The sequence below is a fragment of the Phaethon aethereus genome (genome assembly GCF_964289735.1).
Source record: "Phaethon aethereus genome assembly, chromosome: 3".
Classification (NCBI taxonomy): Eukaryota; Metazoa; Chordata; class Aves; order Phaethontiformes; family Phaethontidae; genus Phaethon; species Phaethon aethereus.
Window position 1 is genome coordinate 84398085 of NC_138576.1, and position 17991 is coordinate 84416075.

Below are 17991 nucleotides of genomic sequence, written 5' to 3' on the forward strand. Positions count from 1 at the left end.
GATCTGTTTCAACAGGTTTCCAATACTCGACATGACAGAAATTTCATGAGTTTACTTGATCTTACCAGATTTACATAATTTGGAAGCTAAGCATTAGACGCACGGCTTATAAAATTTTAGTGCCACTGCCCTTAAAATATTGCATGCTTCCTATTTCTAATTTATGAGTCCATTCTCATCTTTCGTGTCCTGTTGCTGCCTTCCTTTCCAAATATCTTTAAAAGTCCTCTTCTATCATGCTTATGATTTCTTTTCCTCTATAGGTCTAAGTTCCTGCTTATCAATGTCTGTTGCATTACCCTTTCAGATTTTTCACTGCATGCCTTTTCCTTTTTTGCCCATCCCCTTCCCTTTTCATTTATCTCACTTGTGGTTCTGATCTCTGCTTGTGTTCCTGCCTGGCCTCAGCATGCATTCCCTCTCTGATGCCTCCCTTCTGCCTTTTTTCCATCCTCTTAGAATGATTCAGTGAATTGGAGTTGTGAATGCATCTTTAACTCGGCAGGGAACTACAGAGCACTGAATCAGAATGCACTCCCAATTAATTATCACACATATGGCTCCTATTCAATTAGCCTCAATTTGTTTTATTGACTGCCACAGGCAAAATTTGAGAAGAGCAGTTACCAGTTAAAGAGATATTGCCAAATAGTTAAAATACAACTTTGAGTTTTGCATAGCTTCCCTTAAGTGTGAAACTCTTGGAAACTCAAAAACCACTTATTTTAGTACCAGATCTATTTGATTAAAGGTGCCTGGATTCCCTCACCCATCCTTTCCCAGACAGCCTGGACAATTTCCCAGGTCAGTGTGATTCCACACATGGAATCTAGTGATGAGGTGAGGGCTGGATTGGAGAGGAGATGTGCATACCTCCGTGCTACAGCAAGTGGCCAAAAGGGGCACACATGCACACAGGGTCACTTACCCTGGGGGAGATGACAGTTCAACACACTGATTGGTAAGTAATTTCTAGTAGGGCTTCTTTCAGCCTGGGGCATTACCTGAAGCAGCACCTCCCACACCTGAATGCTGTGCCTTTGTCAATCCTCAAAGCCCTACGCACCTGCTAAAAGGGATTAAAGACTCCCAAACCAGGCAAGTGTTGCAGGCACAAGTCCATGGGCAGTACTGGTGGTGTGCAATGTGAAGTTGTATAGCAGATAGGCACTACAGCAGGTAGGAGACAGGGAAGGGTCTTGAGAAGAGAGTGAGATAAGTCTAATGAATGACATATAAGTTCAGAGGGCTCATGAAGAACTAAGGCTGAAGTATGGACAAAGATGTTCCTTGTTCTTCAAACATTTTGGTTTTCTCTATTCTCTCCCCCAATGCCAGAATCGTGGCCACACATGCACCTGGAGACCAGGGCGCAACTTCCCGAAGACCAGTTTATACTAATTGTTTCAACAGAGGAGCATTTTTTTTCCCCAGAAAGATCATCTTTATTGGGAAATCTGCCAGTAAAAGATCAATGAAGGAAAAATAGCAGCAACTTGCTAACGCTTCAGCTTTTGAATCACTGCCAGCCAGGGAGTGCCACTACAGTCAGCAGGCATGTCGTACCCAAGGGCACCCAAGCCAGGCCTAAGCATCCCTCAGTACCAGTCTAGGCTGGATACTCAAGTATCTAAATCCCTTTCAAGCCTCCAGAAAGACTCTCACCAGTTTCCACATGCTTTGTGAACAGGACCAAGCAGCCCTTCTGATTTGAAGACAACATACCAAAGACTCAGACTAAAAACCATTCATTCATTGGTCCTATTTGTTTTGACTTGCAAGTCCCAGGTACTAAGAAGCACCCATTTTGGTTTTATCTACATACTGATACTTATTTATATTATTTTGCTGAGTTCTACATTAACTTAACACTCAGTAAAAGCCTGGAGGAGCCCTGAGGCCAGTGAAGACCTCTCTTTAAAGAGCCACCGTCAAAGGGGCTAGCATTCATAAAACTGAGTACTAGCTGATAACAAAGGAACTAGAACCTCAGTTATACTCTAGAGTAAAGTCATGCAACTGGAATATAGTGCTTTTTTTCTGGTCAGTTCATAAAAAACAGTATAGGAATAGAAGCAGCGAGAAAGAAACAGAAAAATTAGCAGAGTAAGAGAAACAGTTCAGAAGGAACTAAAAAGATTGCAATGAACAGTGAAACTCATGGCTGCAATGTGGCTTTCATGCCAGGTGGCTGGAAGTATTCAGAAAAGTTTGAACCCTAAACAAGGAGAACAGGTAGTGACAGTAGTCAGAACATAACATTTCTGAAGTGGTATTTGAGGAAATAAGGCCAACATTAACTCCTGTTGATTAGGGGAAAAAAGGTTCTCCTATGCTTAAGTTATGCTGTAATTGTTGACTTCAGAGGTTAATGTACCTTTCTTTAAAGTATTCATTATAAATCAATGTCCAAGGCATTACTGAACTATAAACATTTGTTACAGTTGTTCCTCTGTAAACATCACCACTATGGAGGTCTAAGAACATGTGAAAAATCAAACAACATGGCAAGAAAAGACTAAAAAAAGAAATCCAGCCCTAAAAAGGAGAACTTGAAAGCTCTGAACATGCAGCTCCCAAACAAGGCCCATGGACAGTTACGGTTGAATAACGTTTTGTGTTTGGAGCAGAGGTTTTAGCAGCTGTAACAGATGAGCAGGCTCACAGGGAAACCAGATGCATTAGGCTGTAGTAAAAATAAGTATTTGGAAGTGGAAGGCCTGTTATTTTATGGGGGAAAAAAAGAGAGGGAGTAGGCAGGTACACTTCACAACTCCTTTTCCCACACACATGCATAATGTGGGGCCAACCCAAACTACATCTACACTGGGAAAACTCTTCCCATTCCACCTGCAGGCTGTCCACCATGGGCAGGTTAAGTGAGCCGGTAGCAAATAAGAAAATACCAGCTGCACTAGATCTGAGGCAGGGCAGGATTTCCTCACCCTCCATTCCCAGCTGTATTAACTTTACAGGTGGCTATTTTCCAGACCACAATGATTGGAACGATAACACAGTGATACACTTTTTTTAAAAGATGGAGAAAAGAAAGGCTTGCTCACATTCTTAAACACAGAGAGATGTGCTATAATGCCATTCTGAGATAAATTGCAATTTAATCCCCAGCCTCTTTAGAGACACTTGACAAATTCAGCTACACCACGCAGTAATTCACTCGAGACCTTTCAAAGCAAACGCAAGCTATGCCTTACCCAAAAACGGGCACTGAAACAGATGACTGAGAAAGAATAGAAAGAGGAAAGAGCAGGAGAGATGAGCAGTTTGTAGGCAGCGAAATCTCCAGATTCCTGGTGGCAGTTTGCTGTTTGCGGGGACAAGTCACAGCTGCAGCGGAGAACAGGCTGCTCAACATAATCCAGCGGTTAGACCCACTGGGGAATGAATGTAAACTTCCTACTCTGTTCTGTCCATTGTCATATCCGAGATACAAAGCACGATAAGAGGAAGGGAGGAGGGGGCAGAGTTGGCCCGCAGCGTGACAAAGTACTTAAGAAAAAAAGGAAAGCAGAGGAATGGAACAACAGTGTTTTGAACAAACACTTTATGCTTTAAAGTGCCTATACATTAAACAAGATTTACTGCTCTTTCCCTTTTCTCTGACATCTACAAGCCTAATCATTACAACAGCTGTGAAAATAAAGACTAAAACAGGACTCTTCAAACTGGGAAGCAGGACCCAGGCTAAGGGCAGGACAAAGCCAGTCTTCCATCAAACCTTTTTTTTTTTTTTTTTAAAGAAAAAATTTCTCATAGTTGGACTCCCACGAGGCAGCCAGCTCATGAGCAGCAGGCCAGCTTTCTGATTTTACACCCCTCTGTTCTCAAAAACAATGGCAGCAAAAGCTGTAAAAAAAGGGGTTGCATGAGTTGTTCTTTCTTACTCACCTTCCCTATGGCCTTATTTTTAATTCTCCTTAAAGTCACCATTCCCTTTGCCCCCGAAAGACCTCAGTAACGTATTGGTGTACTAGACTCCGCACCCAGTGAGTACCAACGCACACACTATAAACAAATAGCATCTGCTGACTGCAGGGAAGAACACCCATGCTCTGTGCGCACACCGCAAGAGCGCAAACAGGCACAGTACGATTCCTGAATTTTGAAGAGCTTGCTAGGAATTTCACAGTTTGCTTACTGACAAAATTAATCTTTATTTTTTTTAAACCCACTTGAGTTCCTCCATCGCATTGAAAAAACAAACAAGCCATCATCTTAATTCTCTAAGACTTTCAGCTCTAGCTCACATCATCTAGAGTGGCAGATGCCCAGTCAGAAAGCTGAGGAATCAAACTCCTCTTTAGCCAGCAGAAAAAGTGGGACTAAAAGAAACATCAGAAATGCAAGATGTGTATGTGTGCACTCAAAAACAGCAGGTAGAGACAGCCAAACCGACGCTTTAAGGAACAGATGGAACAGTTGCTTACCACTCGGGCTACTGGTCTAATAGCCCAGCTCTATTAATTAACGTGGTACCCTCCACTTGCTTCTGTCTAAAGCTTCAACTTTGGATTCACTTCACAGAAAAGGAACTGGATGGTTTTTCCTCACCTAATTTCACACTGTTGGCCCAAATGAGATGCAAAAATAAGTTTTCCTTAAGTGAAACAAAGAAAAAAATGCAGTTTGTTTGACGGCAGTGCAATGTGCATATACTGATGAACAGAGATTACACTCTAAGGAAGCAACCTCATTGATGACTTGGAAAAAAAAAACCCATAATATTTTGATATCTAGACTGCTAGTCAAAATTGTTTTCAGTGGGTCCAACTAAGAGGTTAAATTATAAAAAATATAAACATGGAATTGACTACCTCTAGCTTCCTATAAATATAAATGAGTTTTTACATAGCTAATATAAATGTTATAATTTAATGTAGCCATCAATACAGCAAGGAAGTGTTGGAAAGTGAATATGCAAAGCAGGCAAAACAAAAAAAGCTACATAAAGCACACTGAAGGTACCTTTCCCCGGGGCAAAAGCTCCTGTCAACAGGCAATGAGTATGGAAATAGCAAAAAAAATCTACCAGAACTTCTGCTTTGTATCTTCTACGAAGGCTGTTTTCTACTTCTGAAAGTTTTTCGAAGGGCAAGATTGTGGGTTTTATATTTTAAGTTAAAAGATCATAAAAGATACACTAGAATGTCTAACAAACAGCAAAGCATGATTTTTTTTTTTTTTCACAAAGAGTCTAACAAACATGTTGAAGACAAAGTTGCAGTTACTGCTTATTTTGAAAGGGCAAGTAGTGGTGGTTTAAAGGATGAAAAGGGTTAGGTTTTTTGCACTTGGCGTTTTACAGTTTATGGGTAAAACAATTAGCTTTGCTTTCAAAAATTATTAGCACCAGCTTCCTCAGTGGGAAGCTTCCTCAACTTCCCTTAGTGGGAGTCAGAGATGGTCAGTACTGACAAAAACATGACCCTTCCCTTATTTACGGATCAAGCATCAGCCATCTTTTGAAATTTCCTTTGTACATCTGCTGTTCATCTCATCCCAAAAGCCTCAGATAAACCAAAAGCAAATTAAAATGGTCCCCTGTATTTCCACCTACAATAACCTACAGATTCTGCACTAACCTAGCTATATGAAAGTGATGTGCCTAAAACAGAGTTTGATTTTATAACTGGTACCTAGAAAAGAAGCTACATGCCTTCAAAATGCCCTGGCTGAAGTAAAATGTAGCAGATGTTAAAATCTCCACTTCCTACTTAATATTCTTCAAAGTTTCCAACCAAAAATGTAAAGCTGTCTGTGGGATTAGTCGTAGCTTCCCGCCTTCCCTTGACTCCCCTCAACTTTACTCCTATGAAATAATGAGCCTATTGACACCGCCCCCCCCTGCTCCCCAAAAGACGTGCGAGAGAAGATTTGTTAAGATCTGGCCCCAGTATACAAAACTCAGCTCCCCTCCAAAGGTTTCCAGAAATCTCATCATACTCAGAAACAAATACAAAGCCTCTTTATATGACTTGGCTTTGAGTAATTTCTTCATAGATGAGTACATACTCACCGTCACAAGTCAAAACCAAACCAAATAAAACTTCTCAAACTAATCAGACTCTTTTCCCTAAAAGGGGGGAATCACAGCGGGAATCACTGCAATTTCTAGTTTTGAATTCTCTTGAGGTGCTCAGATACATCAGTGGCACCGATACAAGAAGTGTGGTAAGTGTATAGCCCTTCTCACTGCTCCGGCCAAGTCCTGATTTGGCCAACAGAATTTTCACTCTGCGCCTCCGACTGCTGTTCTGCAGCTGCAGTAAGTTACTCTGAGCCTAGTTACATGTCAGTCGGGGATGAAGAGCTCACGTGCTGCCCAGAGTGCAGGGCTCAAAGGACCCCCCCATAGTCACTGAATCCAGCCCCTAATGTTGCAGATCACTCATTCATCCCTTGCAAAAACTACCTCCATCTGGAAAGGGAAATGTTTCCCTGTCTCCAGTACTCTTGTTGGGAGCCCATTAGATCCCAGTTACTAAGAGCTTTCAAATCCTACGGGGTAGAAGCAGCTCTTTATTCAGTCTTTCCAACATTCTGTGTTTATGTCCTTGTCAAACTGAATGAACTGCAGCTAAAATCTGACAAAACCAACCAATTCTTAAGTCAAATTCCAAGATCATATGTAGCAAGTAATGACAATACACACTCATCATCACTTCACTATGAGAGTTACCTGCCACATCCCAAATGGTAACATTTAATCAGGTTAGTACAAAATATACTAATGCAGCCTGACTCCTAGTGCCACAGGCTTCACAGATTTAGTTGCTAACACTAGCTAGCAAGACAAAAAAGGCTGACAACTGGGAGTTTTACTGATTATTTTTTTCACAGTTTTGTTACAGTATGTCTGTACAACAAATGCAGTATGACACCTCATCTGCAACATACTGATAATCGTTTAAATACATTTTCAGAAATAACCAAATAACTATTAAATAGTAAACCACCAAAATAGAGATTCAAAGATTAACCTCTCATGCCCTACAACAATTTAAGGATTATCTTTGGAAAGAAAAATACCTTCAGAAATTAAACTAATGAGAGCAAACCTTTACAAACAACAAATATAGAAAATTTTTGAATAGTCTTACTTGTAGTTTTTCTCCCAGAACTTGATCGGTCTTGCATATGATGCGATAAAGATGACGCTACCAAGAAATGGACTCAGTGGTGTAGAAAAGACCGAAGTGGCCAGAGTTTGAAAAAAAAGCATAGCAGAGTCTGAAAATTGCAAGTTAAGGTAACACAAATGATTTCATTATACTTTTAAACCGTTGTTGAGGCAGCTCTTTGAACTATTTTTTTTTGCTTTTTTTCCTGTTATTTATTTTACCAAAGAGGTGGTAAAGAAAGGCAGGCAGACAGTGCCAAATTGCCAATTACAAGCATATCATTGGTGGCTCTTCAGTGCTATACTGTAACGGAGGCGATGTGTCTGAACAGAGTACGTTATTAGCAGGGTGACCCTGTCTAATCTCTGTCCGAGGACAGATCCTGAGCACAGGCAGGGCAGTAAGTGCCCTTTTCCAGCTACCTAGTGTACCTTCTATAACACAAACTGCCTTTCTGGAGTCTGACACAAGAGTTTAAAACACAACCCCCCATTGGAGTCTTGCTCCCAGTGTGTCCAGTATTCCATTCTGTGAGTTTCTGCTTATTTTGGAATAAGCTAGTATGCAGAGAAACAACTATGCCTCTAGAATCCAGCCTGCTGTCTTAAAATCATGCTTTCATGTTAATTCTTACTGACAACTTAATATTCCATGCTGACTGGAAGGTAAAAAATGTTCGGCATCTCATACTTTTTGAAATATATATGAAATGAGAAGGTGAGGACAGGGAATAGTAAATATCATACATACATAATGAATGTCTGAACCCATAGCTTACTTTAAATGTGAACTTCGTATTTCAGATTGCTGGAAAGCAAGTTAGGAGATGGATAAGGATACTGAAAAAGATGCAAGTTAAAAGGAACATGATCAAAAAAACCCAAGCAAATGAAACGTTAGGCTTTAATTCTTCATTAATTCATACCACATCCATGAAATCTCAGGAAAAAAGTTTCCAAGTTGGCGTAAGAGACCAGTTGTCCTTCCTTACACCTCTCTTGGGAAGAAGATGGTAAGTAAAGAAGCCATGAAGTAAGGAGACACTATCAAGGCACAGCAATTAAGCGCATCTCAAACTAAAATTAAAGTCAAGTCACCCAATAACCAGTGTCTTTTAGACCACCCTCATAGTAATATCCTGTATGTGCTTCCCACAGTCCCTGAGACTTCACAAAAAACATTTTAACACATGCAGCGTCATTCGTGGTAAAATATTTCCATACAAAAGGCTAGCTAGGCAGGCTTTCAAAGCAATTTGTAAAATCTACAAACAAGTATTTGCCAAAAGGTATCTCTCAAATCCCTCAGACTTATTAAGAGAGTGGTCTGGAACGGTGTCCTTGTGCATTAGAGAGACTAGAAAATGAGCTGCCTTGAATGTCTAAAGTTCAAAAAGCAGCAGAGAGCACAGAGCACGAAGCAAGCGCATCAAAAAAGTTAAACTGTCACATTACACCGTAGTTATAACCAGCATTGGCTGTGAAAGATGAACAAGTATTTACAAGCGTCAGATAAGGGAAGGAGGCACAGGAACTGAAGAGACAAAAAGGGAACAAGAGGGACAGATAAGGACAGCAAATCATGTTTTCTAAAGAGAGTTCTAATGTCATGATTGATTTAAAAATTGCCACCATCATGAGTTAAGACATTTAGGACTGCACTGTGAACTGTTTGTGTCTAAGACATAATCAGTAGCAACAGTTTTATTTTTGCTAAAAGACATAACGCTCTACTAAGTGTACGTTGGAAAACATTTCCCATTTGACTTGGTCAGAGTGATTTTTACTGCTTCATATAAGCAAGCTTGTCATGAGAGCAAGTAACAGCACCTGACTCCCTTACATATAGTTGATGTGTACAGTGGGCAATTATCTGTGATCAGGGTTTTTTATTTGATCGTATCCATTTTGCCTTTATGAGGTAATTCTTTTTTATTGTTACACTACTGCTTTAATTATGTCTAAGTAAAAAATATAAAAGTAGTAACAAAAATCTTCCAGGTATACTTTCTTACTCTGTCAAAAGCCAAGTTTCCTGTGTACCATCTTTGTTAGGTTATACTGTGTAGAAGCAGAACTTGTTTCTTTGTGAATAATGGATTTTAATATGGCCAAAATAAAATTTTGAGACAAAAAAACCCCTAAAAACTCTTCAACATGGAATAAAACATTGGTTTTTGAGGATTAATTCTTATCATTTAAAAAATCTGTTTAAGTTCACATCTACTTCAAAACAAGTAACTGACATATTCAAAATTTTCCATCCCCTTCTCTTAACACAAAACTATACAGTAAGGCCAGCCCAAATCCTCTGCTTCTCAAAACCCACATTTTTAATTGCAATTATTATAGGCCAAAAATGTTTAGTCACTTGCAGGCACACGATCACATACAGGATGGGAGAACTGAGTGTCACAGGGCTTCCTTTTCTGATGTTAGAGCTGTATCCCTGAAACAACCAAAACAGAAACTTTCATAGAATCACAGAATAGTCTGGGTTGGAAGGGACCTTTGAAGGTCCTCTAGTCCAACCCCCCTGCAGTGAGCAGGGACATCTTCAACTAGACCATGTTGCTCAGAGCCCCGTCCAACCTGACCTGGAATGTTTCCAGGGATGGGGCATCTACCACCTCTCTGGGCAACCTGGGCCAGTGTTTCACCACCCTCATGGTGAAAAATGTCTTCCTTATATCTAGTCAAAATCTATCCTCTTCTAGTTTAAAGCCATTACCCCTTGTCCTATTGCAACAGGCCCTGCTAAAAAGTCTGTCCCCATCGTTCTTATCAGCCCCCTTTAAGTACTGGAAGGCTGCAGTAAGGTCTCCCCAGAGCCTTCTCTTCTCCAGGTTGAACAACCTCAACTCTTCTCAGCCTGTCCTCATTGTAGAGCTGTTTCATCCCTCTGAGTCCTCACAACCAGGATAATTTGAACTACAAAACCCTTTCTTTCCAAATCTCATTGTTCATTTATTAGATAAATTCCTCCTTTGACTACAAGCTACACTGACTTTTTCAGTGCGCTGATAATTATAAAGACATACTCTTGTCCTACCCATTTAAACGCCGGGACATGAAGTCGCAGATCTCTCCTTAAGGCAGAAGTCCGCTCCCATTCCCGGTTTTTAGGGATTGGGAGGGACTCTGAGGGGTCCCCTAGTCTATCTAGCAGACAGGAGGCAGGATAAACTAAACCTACATGATTCCTGACAGATGCTCATCTATATTCCTGAAGATCTCTAATAGTGGAGGCTCCACAACCTCCACCAGGCAAAGCTCCACATGTGTTGCCCTTCATGCCCTGCACGCCGGAATCAAATGCATTAAAGCATGCAGAACTACTCATATCACTGAGCTCTATGGCAAAAGTTCACCAAAGCACTTTGAAATTTAAAAATTTATGTCCCATTTGCAGATATGATTTAGGCAATTAAAAGCCACAAATAATTAACTCTGCAAAGAAATGGCAGACATAGTGTCTCTGCAAACTGCAACATGCATTCATCATTACTGTTTGCAGGGTTATGGTAACAACAAATAAAAAGACCATGAAAAAAGGCAGAGTTATTGTTGTTGTGGGAATAGTAACTTGGGCACTTAACCAGTATCCTAATTGCAACATTGCCTTAAAAGAGAGATTTGCATTTACAAAGCATACTATAAATATAAATAATAGAAAGCTAGTCTAGATCCCTTTAGCAATAACTGTGTAAATAAACTAAACCCTTAGTTAGCTACTTACCATTTTGCAAAGCTTAACTGGCACTTTTATCAAGAGTAAAGTTATCACTGCACAAAATACTTGTGACCAAAGGTAAACTCACTGCAGTATAATCTTAGTTCTTCAATGTTTCACTAAATTACCTTACATAGACTTCTCCTGCAATTCACACCTACAACAGAGATGAAAATATTTTTTCGTTGTGAAATTCTGGAATAATTTGCTACAAATCACTCAAAATGCTCAGACGGATCTCTGTTTTTATAATACTTTCCTTTCATAAATAGCCAATTTAAAGCTTCCCCTCTGGGAGTTATTCTGTCTGCACTTCCCTCTGTCCAAGACTCCCATTTATTCTTCCTATCTAGAAATATAAGTGTTGTTAATCAATGCTGCATATAATTCAATATATCACAGCAAAGAGAAGAGGGGAGAAATCACTCAAAAGGAGGAAAAAGCACCGTGGGATGAAAGGGACAAAGACTTAAGCGCGTGTATCTAATAAACAATACAAAGTAAATTCTTCGGTAGATCTGAACTAAAACCACCTTGTCAACTCTTCTTCCACAACTTTGGTTAGGAAGGAAGAAATGAAAAGTTAGTCTCTGAAAATGCTTTAGATGTCAATAAAGTTAAATTTGTTCAGTTAAAGTGTTGTATTTCATTTTTTATCTTTTTCCTGCATTAAATCAAGTTTTTACCCAAATTAGACTTTAAGGTGAAAAACTCTTGTTCCAAAAATCCAATACATATTTTTAACCCTACAGACATTTGGGGGTCATTGAACTCTGTGTTTTACTCTCCATATCCACAAAACCAATGTTCACAGCCCTGGAACAGGCACTGAAAGAGACTGTTTCCAAAGGACTCCTTTGGTGTTGAGGAACATATATTGTTACTCATAAAACTGAGTGGAAATGTTAAAAAGGAGAATGGTTCTCAGGATCACAATGAAAAACATATGTTAAAATGTTAAAATCCAGCTGCTTCTGAAATGGGCGGTGGATATCAGGACAGTTACAACTGAAATTAATTTGTACCTGCAATACCAGCTAGAAGCAACTGAGAAAGTAAATAGTATTTTAGAGCTTAGTCGGCCATACGCCCAGCACTTCACAAAACTAGCTTCTGCATACATCAAAGTCCACCCAAGTTGGAGCTAATACCTCAGTCATGTTTCTTTTTGGATGCATCAAAAGTCAGTGCTGAGGACTGTGGAAACAAGTGAGCTGCAGAATGTGGCTGGATGGGAAGCGAGCAGGCATAAACAGACCAGTTTGAGTAGAGTTCAGTTTCCCAGTTTCGGATCCCATGCAGCCAAGAAAGAGAGAAAGCTGTATCTCTCAGGAGATGCTCCAAGCATTTTCACCTTTTAAAATAAGTTACCCAGGAATTGTGCACTTTGTTCAAACAGTGTGAATAAATTACATACATGAAGAGGAATTTAAGAGTAAAGAAAAATGAATTTATAAAGGATATGAGGTATTGCAAAGAGCTGAGCAAAAACATGGAACGATGATCCCCAGGCAATCTGCCAGGGAGCAATGTACGTCATGATGAACTGTAACTTCTGCAGTAGGTCCCACAGCTGGAAAAAAAAAAAAAAAAAAAGGAAAAAAGAAAAACATGGTGACTTTTTAGGCACTGAGATAGTTTCGATACTAATATCTGAAAGTCACACTTTTTAGAACTCTGCCCTGGAATCAATGTGAGAGAAATTATCTTGTATTATTAGCTTTCAAGGGCATTAAGGCCTTACTTCAGCAAGACACAAAAGTATATTCTTCATTTGAAATTCAAACTTGCAATGAGGTAAGTTTTTAACCACCATACTGAGGTGGCTCCCAGATTACTTTTCTTCAAAAGCATGTCTGCTTTAACTAGAAAGTGGAAAAACAGGTTCTGATATTCACTGCATATATCACACTGCCAGTCAGATGGTTACAGAAGAAGAGACTCCAGGAGAAAGTGGATATAGCAAACAGAGGAGGCTCAAAGTGTGACACGTGTGGCTCTGCACATGGAAATCAGACTTATTTCTCAAGAACACAACATTTTCATTTTTTGAATCGATAGGAGAAGCCATCACTATGTAAGCATATGCTTGGCGTTAACCATGAATCATAGCTGCATTTTCAAGATCAAACCATCCTACCATAAAAATGTAACATTCATATGAATTTTTCTTGTCGTGTGGTACAAATTGAAAAACACACCGAATTTACTTTTGCTTCCTGTAAAATATGCTTGGTGCTGCAACTAGCAGTTTCCGATTCAAAAATTGTATGTCCTTATTCCCTAGAATACATTTTTTTCTGCCAGCTCTCCTGGCATCAGGCCAAAACAGATCTTATGTCTCGTCTGCACTGGGCCATCAGATTCATATTGCAGAGTAGGTTCCTGACAAACTGTCAGGAAAGATTTGGCCATCAATAGACATTAGTTCTCAACACACACACACAAGTTGACAGTGAAACATGAGTATATGCAATATTCCATGCTCATATAGCAAATACATGTTGGATTTCCTATAGTAAATTTTTTGAGTTAATGAAGAACAAGACATTTCCAACATCCTGAAAGACATCGAGGCTATACCAATATTCATATATTAAATGCTTCCAGGGAATGTTCCCAGGCACTAGTACTGTGTATGTTGTTAAATTGCTAGAAAGGTCCCTGAGAAGGTTTTGGTCTGGTGCAGATAGCACTCTTCCAAGCAACCCCCTGGCAACCTTTTGAATGGAAACCCTCCATGATCCATTTCCAGGTGGCAGTTCCACACCTCCACACTTCCCCATGACAGCTGGCCTCAGGGACAGAGCATGGTCCTAAGCACACTTCATTAGTAGTATGTTGACAGTCAGAGAGGATGCACCTTCACTGGCTCACTCATTTTATCTGTCCTTAAGTTACCACCCCCAAGTAACTCTTGGCCATCTGTATCCACATTGGCAATGCACTTACAAGATGTTTCATTGAGCTTCCCTACGAATTGTTGTAAATTGTTGTAAATAACTGCAAATTAATTGGGAGGGAGGTAAGAATGACTAATAGCATTAACATGTTCTGGTCTTTGTGCTACCAAACAATTACAGAAGCAGCTGCTAACTCCAGTTACAAACAGTGCCATGATAACCCCAGTTACAACTGATAAACCTTCCAGCTGAGATGAAAGCAGCGCTTCACATGTTTTCTGTGCCGTGGCATGACTCAAATTAGGAGCAATATGCAAAATGCACATTATGTTAACTTTTTACAGGCACACTATTTAAACGCAGCAGAGCCCTGATAAAAACAAGCTGTTATATCTCTTCAAGGCACAGCCTGGGTACCCCTACTTAGTTTGAGAAATTCACATCTTGTCAACTTTTTTTTCTCTGAAAAATATTACATGTGACTGGAAAACTACAACATTAGTTCAAGTAGGCAAGTAAAACTGAACTGAAACTAGAACTGACTTTTTATTTATTTGAATCCTGTTTAGCAGATTATGGAGTTGCTTTGTTTTGCTTAATTTTTATTTATCTGAAATATCTGAATGAACAACTGGGAAAAAAACTGCATCTGCTAAAAGATTTAAGTGAAGGCTGAAAAAGCTAATGACTCACATCTGAAACCTCAAAAATTCAAAACTGCAGCACAACCCAGCACAGTTCTGCTGGTTACAGATTGAAATCACAAAGCCATAAATCACCCCAGCTGTGCTCAAACCTCAGGGTTCATCAAAAGGTTTTCAAACCTCAAATAAAATTCAGGTTTTGCATTTGCTATGAAACCAAAACCAGGAGGAGACCCTTCTGGCTTCTTCTTCCATTACATCGTTTTAATCATTCTTTAATATTTACACATTCTTGCAAAACAGGCCATGGACCCCAAGTTCCCTGTTGCTTCTAAGAAGCCCTATTACTTCTACATTACCACTGCTTGAACTTGCTGTTGTTTCTTCCAATACTTGCCTCAGCTAGTGTTTCTACAAAACAGGCAACGGAGCTCATTTCCATTTGCAAGGACATGAACAGAAGAAGAACACTCTAGTGAACCTCTCCTGGGTTTTGAGAGCCTTATGACACTGCACCTAAAGGCCTGGAAATGTGTGATTTTCAAGCTACTGCTTTCATTAAGAGTTGTCAAGTGCCTCTATTACCACTTAAATTATTACTTCCAGGGCATGTTCTGCAAAACACCTTAAAGGTAATGTGCTATTAGCATTTCAGATACGTAACTATAATTGCTAAAGGTGATGTCACCTAACAACTATCATATACAGATTTAGGAAAGAGGGACCTTGCTTTACATTTTCTTTTTAATTTTGTTAGCACCATCTGAAAAAATATTTTTCCTTGTCAGTTTTACCCAATTTACAATATGCTTTCTCATGTATCTGATATAGGAACTCTAAGGATTCACAAAGTGCTATTGTTTTTCCTCACAGAAAGAAACTGAAGCAGATAAAAATTGCCTTCATAAATAAGAGGAAGCTGATCTTCAGAAACAGCCATTCTCTTACCCCAGCTACAGCTAAGTGCATTTCAGCCTTTAATAATTGTAAGACACTTAGCTAAAAAGAAAAACCTTCAACATCTTTTTTAAATTCACACTCCTTAACATCCTTCATAACTTTCACCCTTCGTATTTTTCCTTTCTTTTATCTTCCATCCATCTATAATGCTGGCCTGGTAAAAACATTTATCTAACTCTTTAGATCACAGAATCACAGAACCACTAAGGTTGGAAAGGACCTTCAAGATGATCAAGTCCAACCATTAATCCAGCGCCACCATGTCCCCTAAACCATGTCCTGAAGCATCACGTCCACACGTTTTTTGAACACTTCCAGTGATGGTGACTCCACCACCTCCCTGGGCAGCCAGTTCCAATGCTTGACCACCCTCTCGGTGAAGAAATTTTTCCTAATATCCAGTCTAAACCTCCCCTGGCGCAACTTGAGGCCATTTCCTCTCGTCCTATCGCTGGTTACTTGGGAGAAGAGACCAAGACCCACCTCACCACAACCCCCTTTCAGGTAGTTGTAGAGAGCGATAAGGTCTCCCCTCAGCCTCCTCTTCTCCAGACTAAACAACCCCAGTTCCCTCAGCCGCTCCTCATAAAACTTGTGCTCCAGACCCCTCACCAGCTTCATTGCCCTTCTCTGGACACGCTCCAGCAACTCAATGTCCTTGTAGTGAGGGGCCCAAAACTGAACACAGGATTCAAGGTGCGGCCTCACCAGTGCCCAGTACAGGGGCACGATCACTTCCCTACTCCTGCTGACCACACTAGTTCTGATACAGGCCAGGATGCTGTTGGCCTTCTTGGCCATCGGGGCACTCTGCCGGCTCGTGTTCAGCCGGCTGTCAGCCAGCACCCCCAGGTCCCTTTCCACCAGGCAGCTCTCCAGCCACTCCTCCCCAAGCCTGTAGTGTTGCAGGGGGTTGTTGTGACCCAAGTGCAGGACCCAGCACTTGGCCTTGTTAAACCTCATACAGTTGACATCAGCCCATCGATCCAGCCTGTCCAGATCCCTCTGCAGAGCCCTCCTACCTTCCAGCAGATGAACACTCCTACCCAAATTGTCAGAAACGATACAGGATTAGAAAGGGTTCGGGAAGACAAAGCCTATCTGGAGTTGAATCCGGCAAGGAAAGTAAAAAGCAACCGGGGGGACTTCTACAGGTGTATCAGCAGCAAAAGACAGACTGGGGAAAAAAAACATGGACCTGCCACTGAATGGGGCCAGGGACCTGGTGAGAAAGGGCATGGAGAAGGCTGAGGTACTCAATGCCTTCTTTGCCTTGGTCTGTACTGGTAAGCCTTCGGGAATCGCAGGCCCCCCAAGACCTGTGGGAAAGCATAGAGAAATGAAGATACTCTAAGTAGTGAAGGATTAATTAAGTGTACATTTAAACAAACTAGGCAAAAACACTTCCATGGGACCTGATGGGATACCTCAGCCCTTCTATGAGTCTGTGAAATACGCAATTTTATTTTTGGTAAAGTTTTGTTTTAATGTGGGCAACTTGCTCCTGAGGGTGGTAGGTGTATTTTTTAACAGTGCTAGATACAAGGGGGGAACCCTCCCACCTAAAGTGAAAGTACAAAAAACCCAAAAAACCAAACTGTGCTGAGTTTTAACCCTCCCTTCATAACAATTTCATTAAACATGTGTAAAAGATTACTTTTGCATTAAGATTTCTGCATCCCAGTTTAAGATGGTTTATAAAAGAATGTTCTTATTAAGCCTTCTTAGATCTTCAGTGTTTTCTACAGTTCACAAAGCAAAAAAATGATATATTGTTTAGGGGACAAAAAGTTCTAATATTCCTAGATATCTTTACTCACGTGACAGTTTTGCACAATAAACAGTTTTTAAGTATTTGATGAAGAGTTTAAATGATCAGTATAAATTCAGTGAATTTAAACCAGCACATTCCTACTATCGTCAAGTGAAAGTGCAAAACATGCATCCATCCTTCATATTTATCTTATGCGGACACACACATTTTATCATCTTAATAATTCTTAAGTCTTCTACGAGTTCTGAAGCCTCTACAGAACTCTGGTGCATAACCTAGTATTCTATACATCTATAAACAAAGCACAGGCAAAGACTTATCTTTTCAGGATTTCTCTTAAATTTGGTTATTCTTAACCAAATTTAAGTAATATTACAAACTAGAAGTTAATTGATATTAGTTAACATACATTTTAAAAAAAAAAGATTTGGGCAGTCTGAAACCACTAAAATGTGATCTCCTTTTCTCAGTTTGGTAGATTTCAATGAACTAGGCTGAGATTAACACCTGAATTTAAACGACACTGAATGTGAGATGGAGACTAGGCAATGCTTTCAGCTTTTGGCAGCATTCCTATCTGTTTAGCATCTGTTGGGACTCTGTGTGGGCAGACTCCTTAGCAATACTTGGACTAAATAATGCATGAACATTAACATTTTCTTGCTAAGCTTGAATTTTGCTGTGGTTTTAAAAAAGTATATGTACAATTGGTTTTAAACAAAAATAACTGTCATATGCATATGGCTATACTGCTCTATGTGCAACGCAAAATTGAAAGATTAAAAAATTAAATGGAGAAAGCAATTATTTCCCGCTTTGAACATTTATTTCTTTATATT

The 17991-nt window shown here is 39.9% G+C and overlaps 1 protein-coding gene across 1 annotated transcript in view; it reads right to left on the reverse strand.

Moving 5' to 3' along the window:
* PCNX2 (pecanex 2) overlaps nt 1–17991 on the reverse strand; it is a 157438-nt gene that overhangs the window by 46903 nt on the left and 92544 nt on the right. The window contains exons 22-23 of the mRNA XM_081998404.1: nt 12336–12444; nt 7119–7248 (exon numbers count right to left, since the gene is read on the reverse strand). Of these exons, the coding sequence (XP_081854530.1) occupies nt 7119–7248; nt 12336–12444 (239 nt within the window). The remainder of the gene's footprint in view (nt 1–7118; nt 7249–12335; nt 12445–17991) is intronic.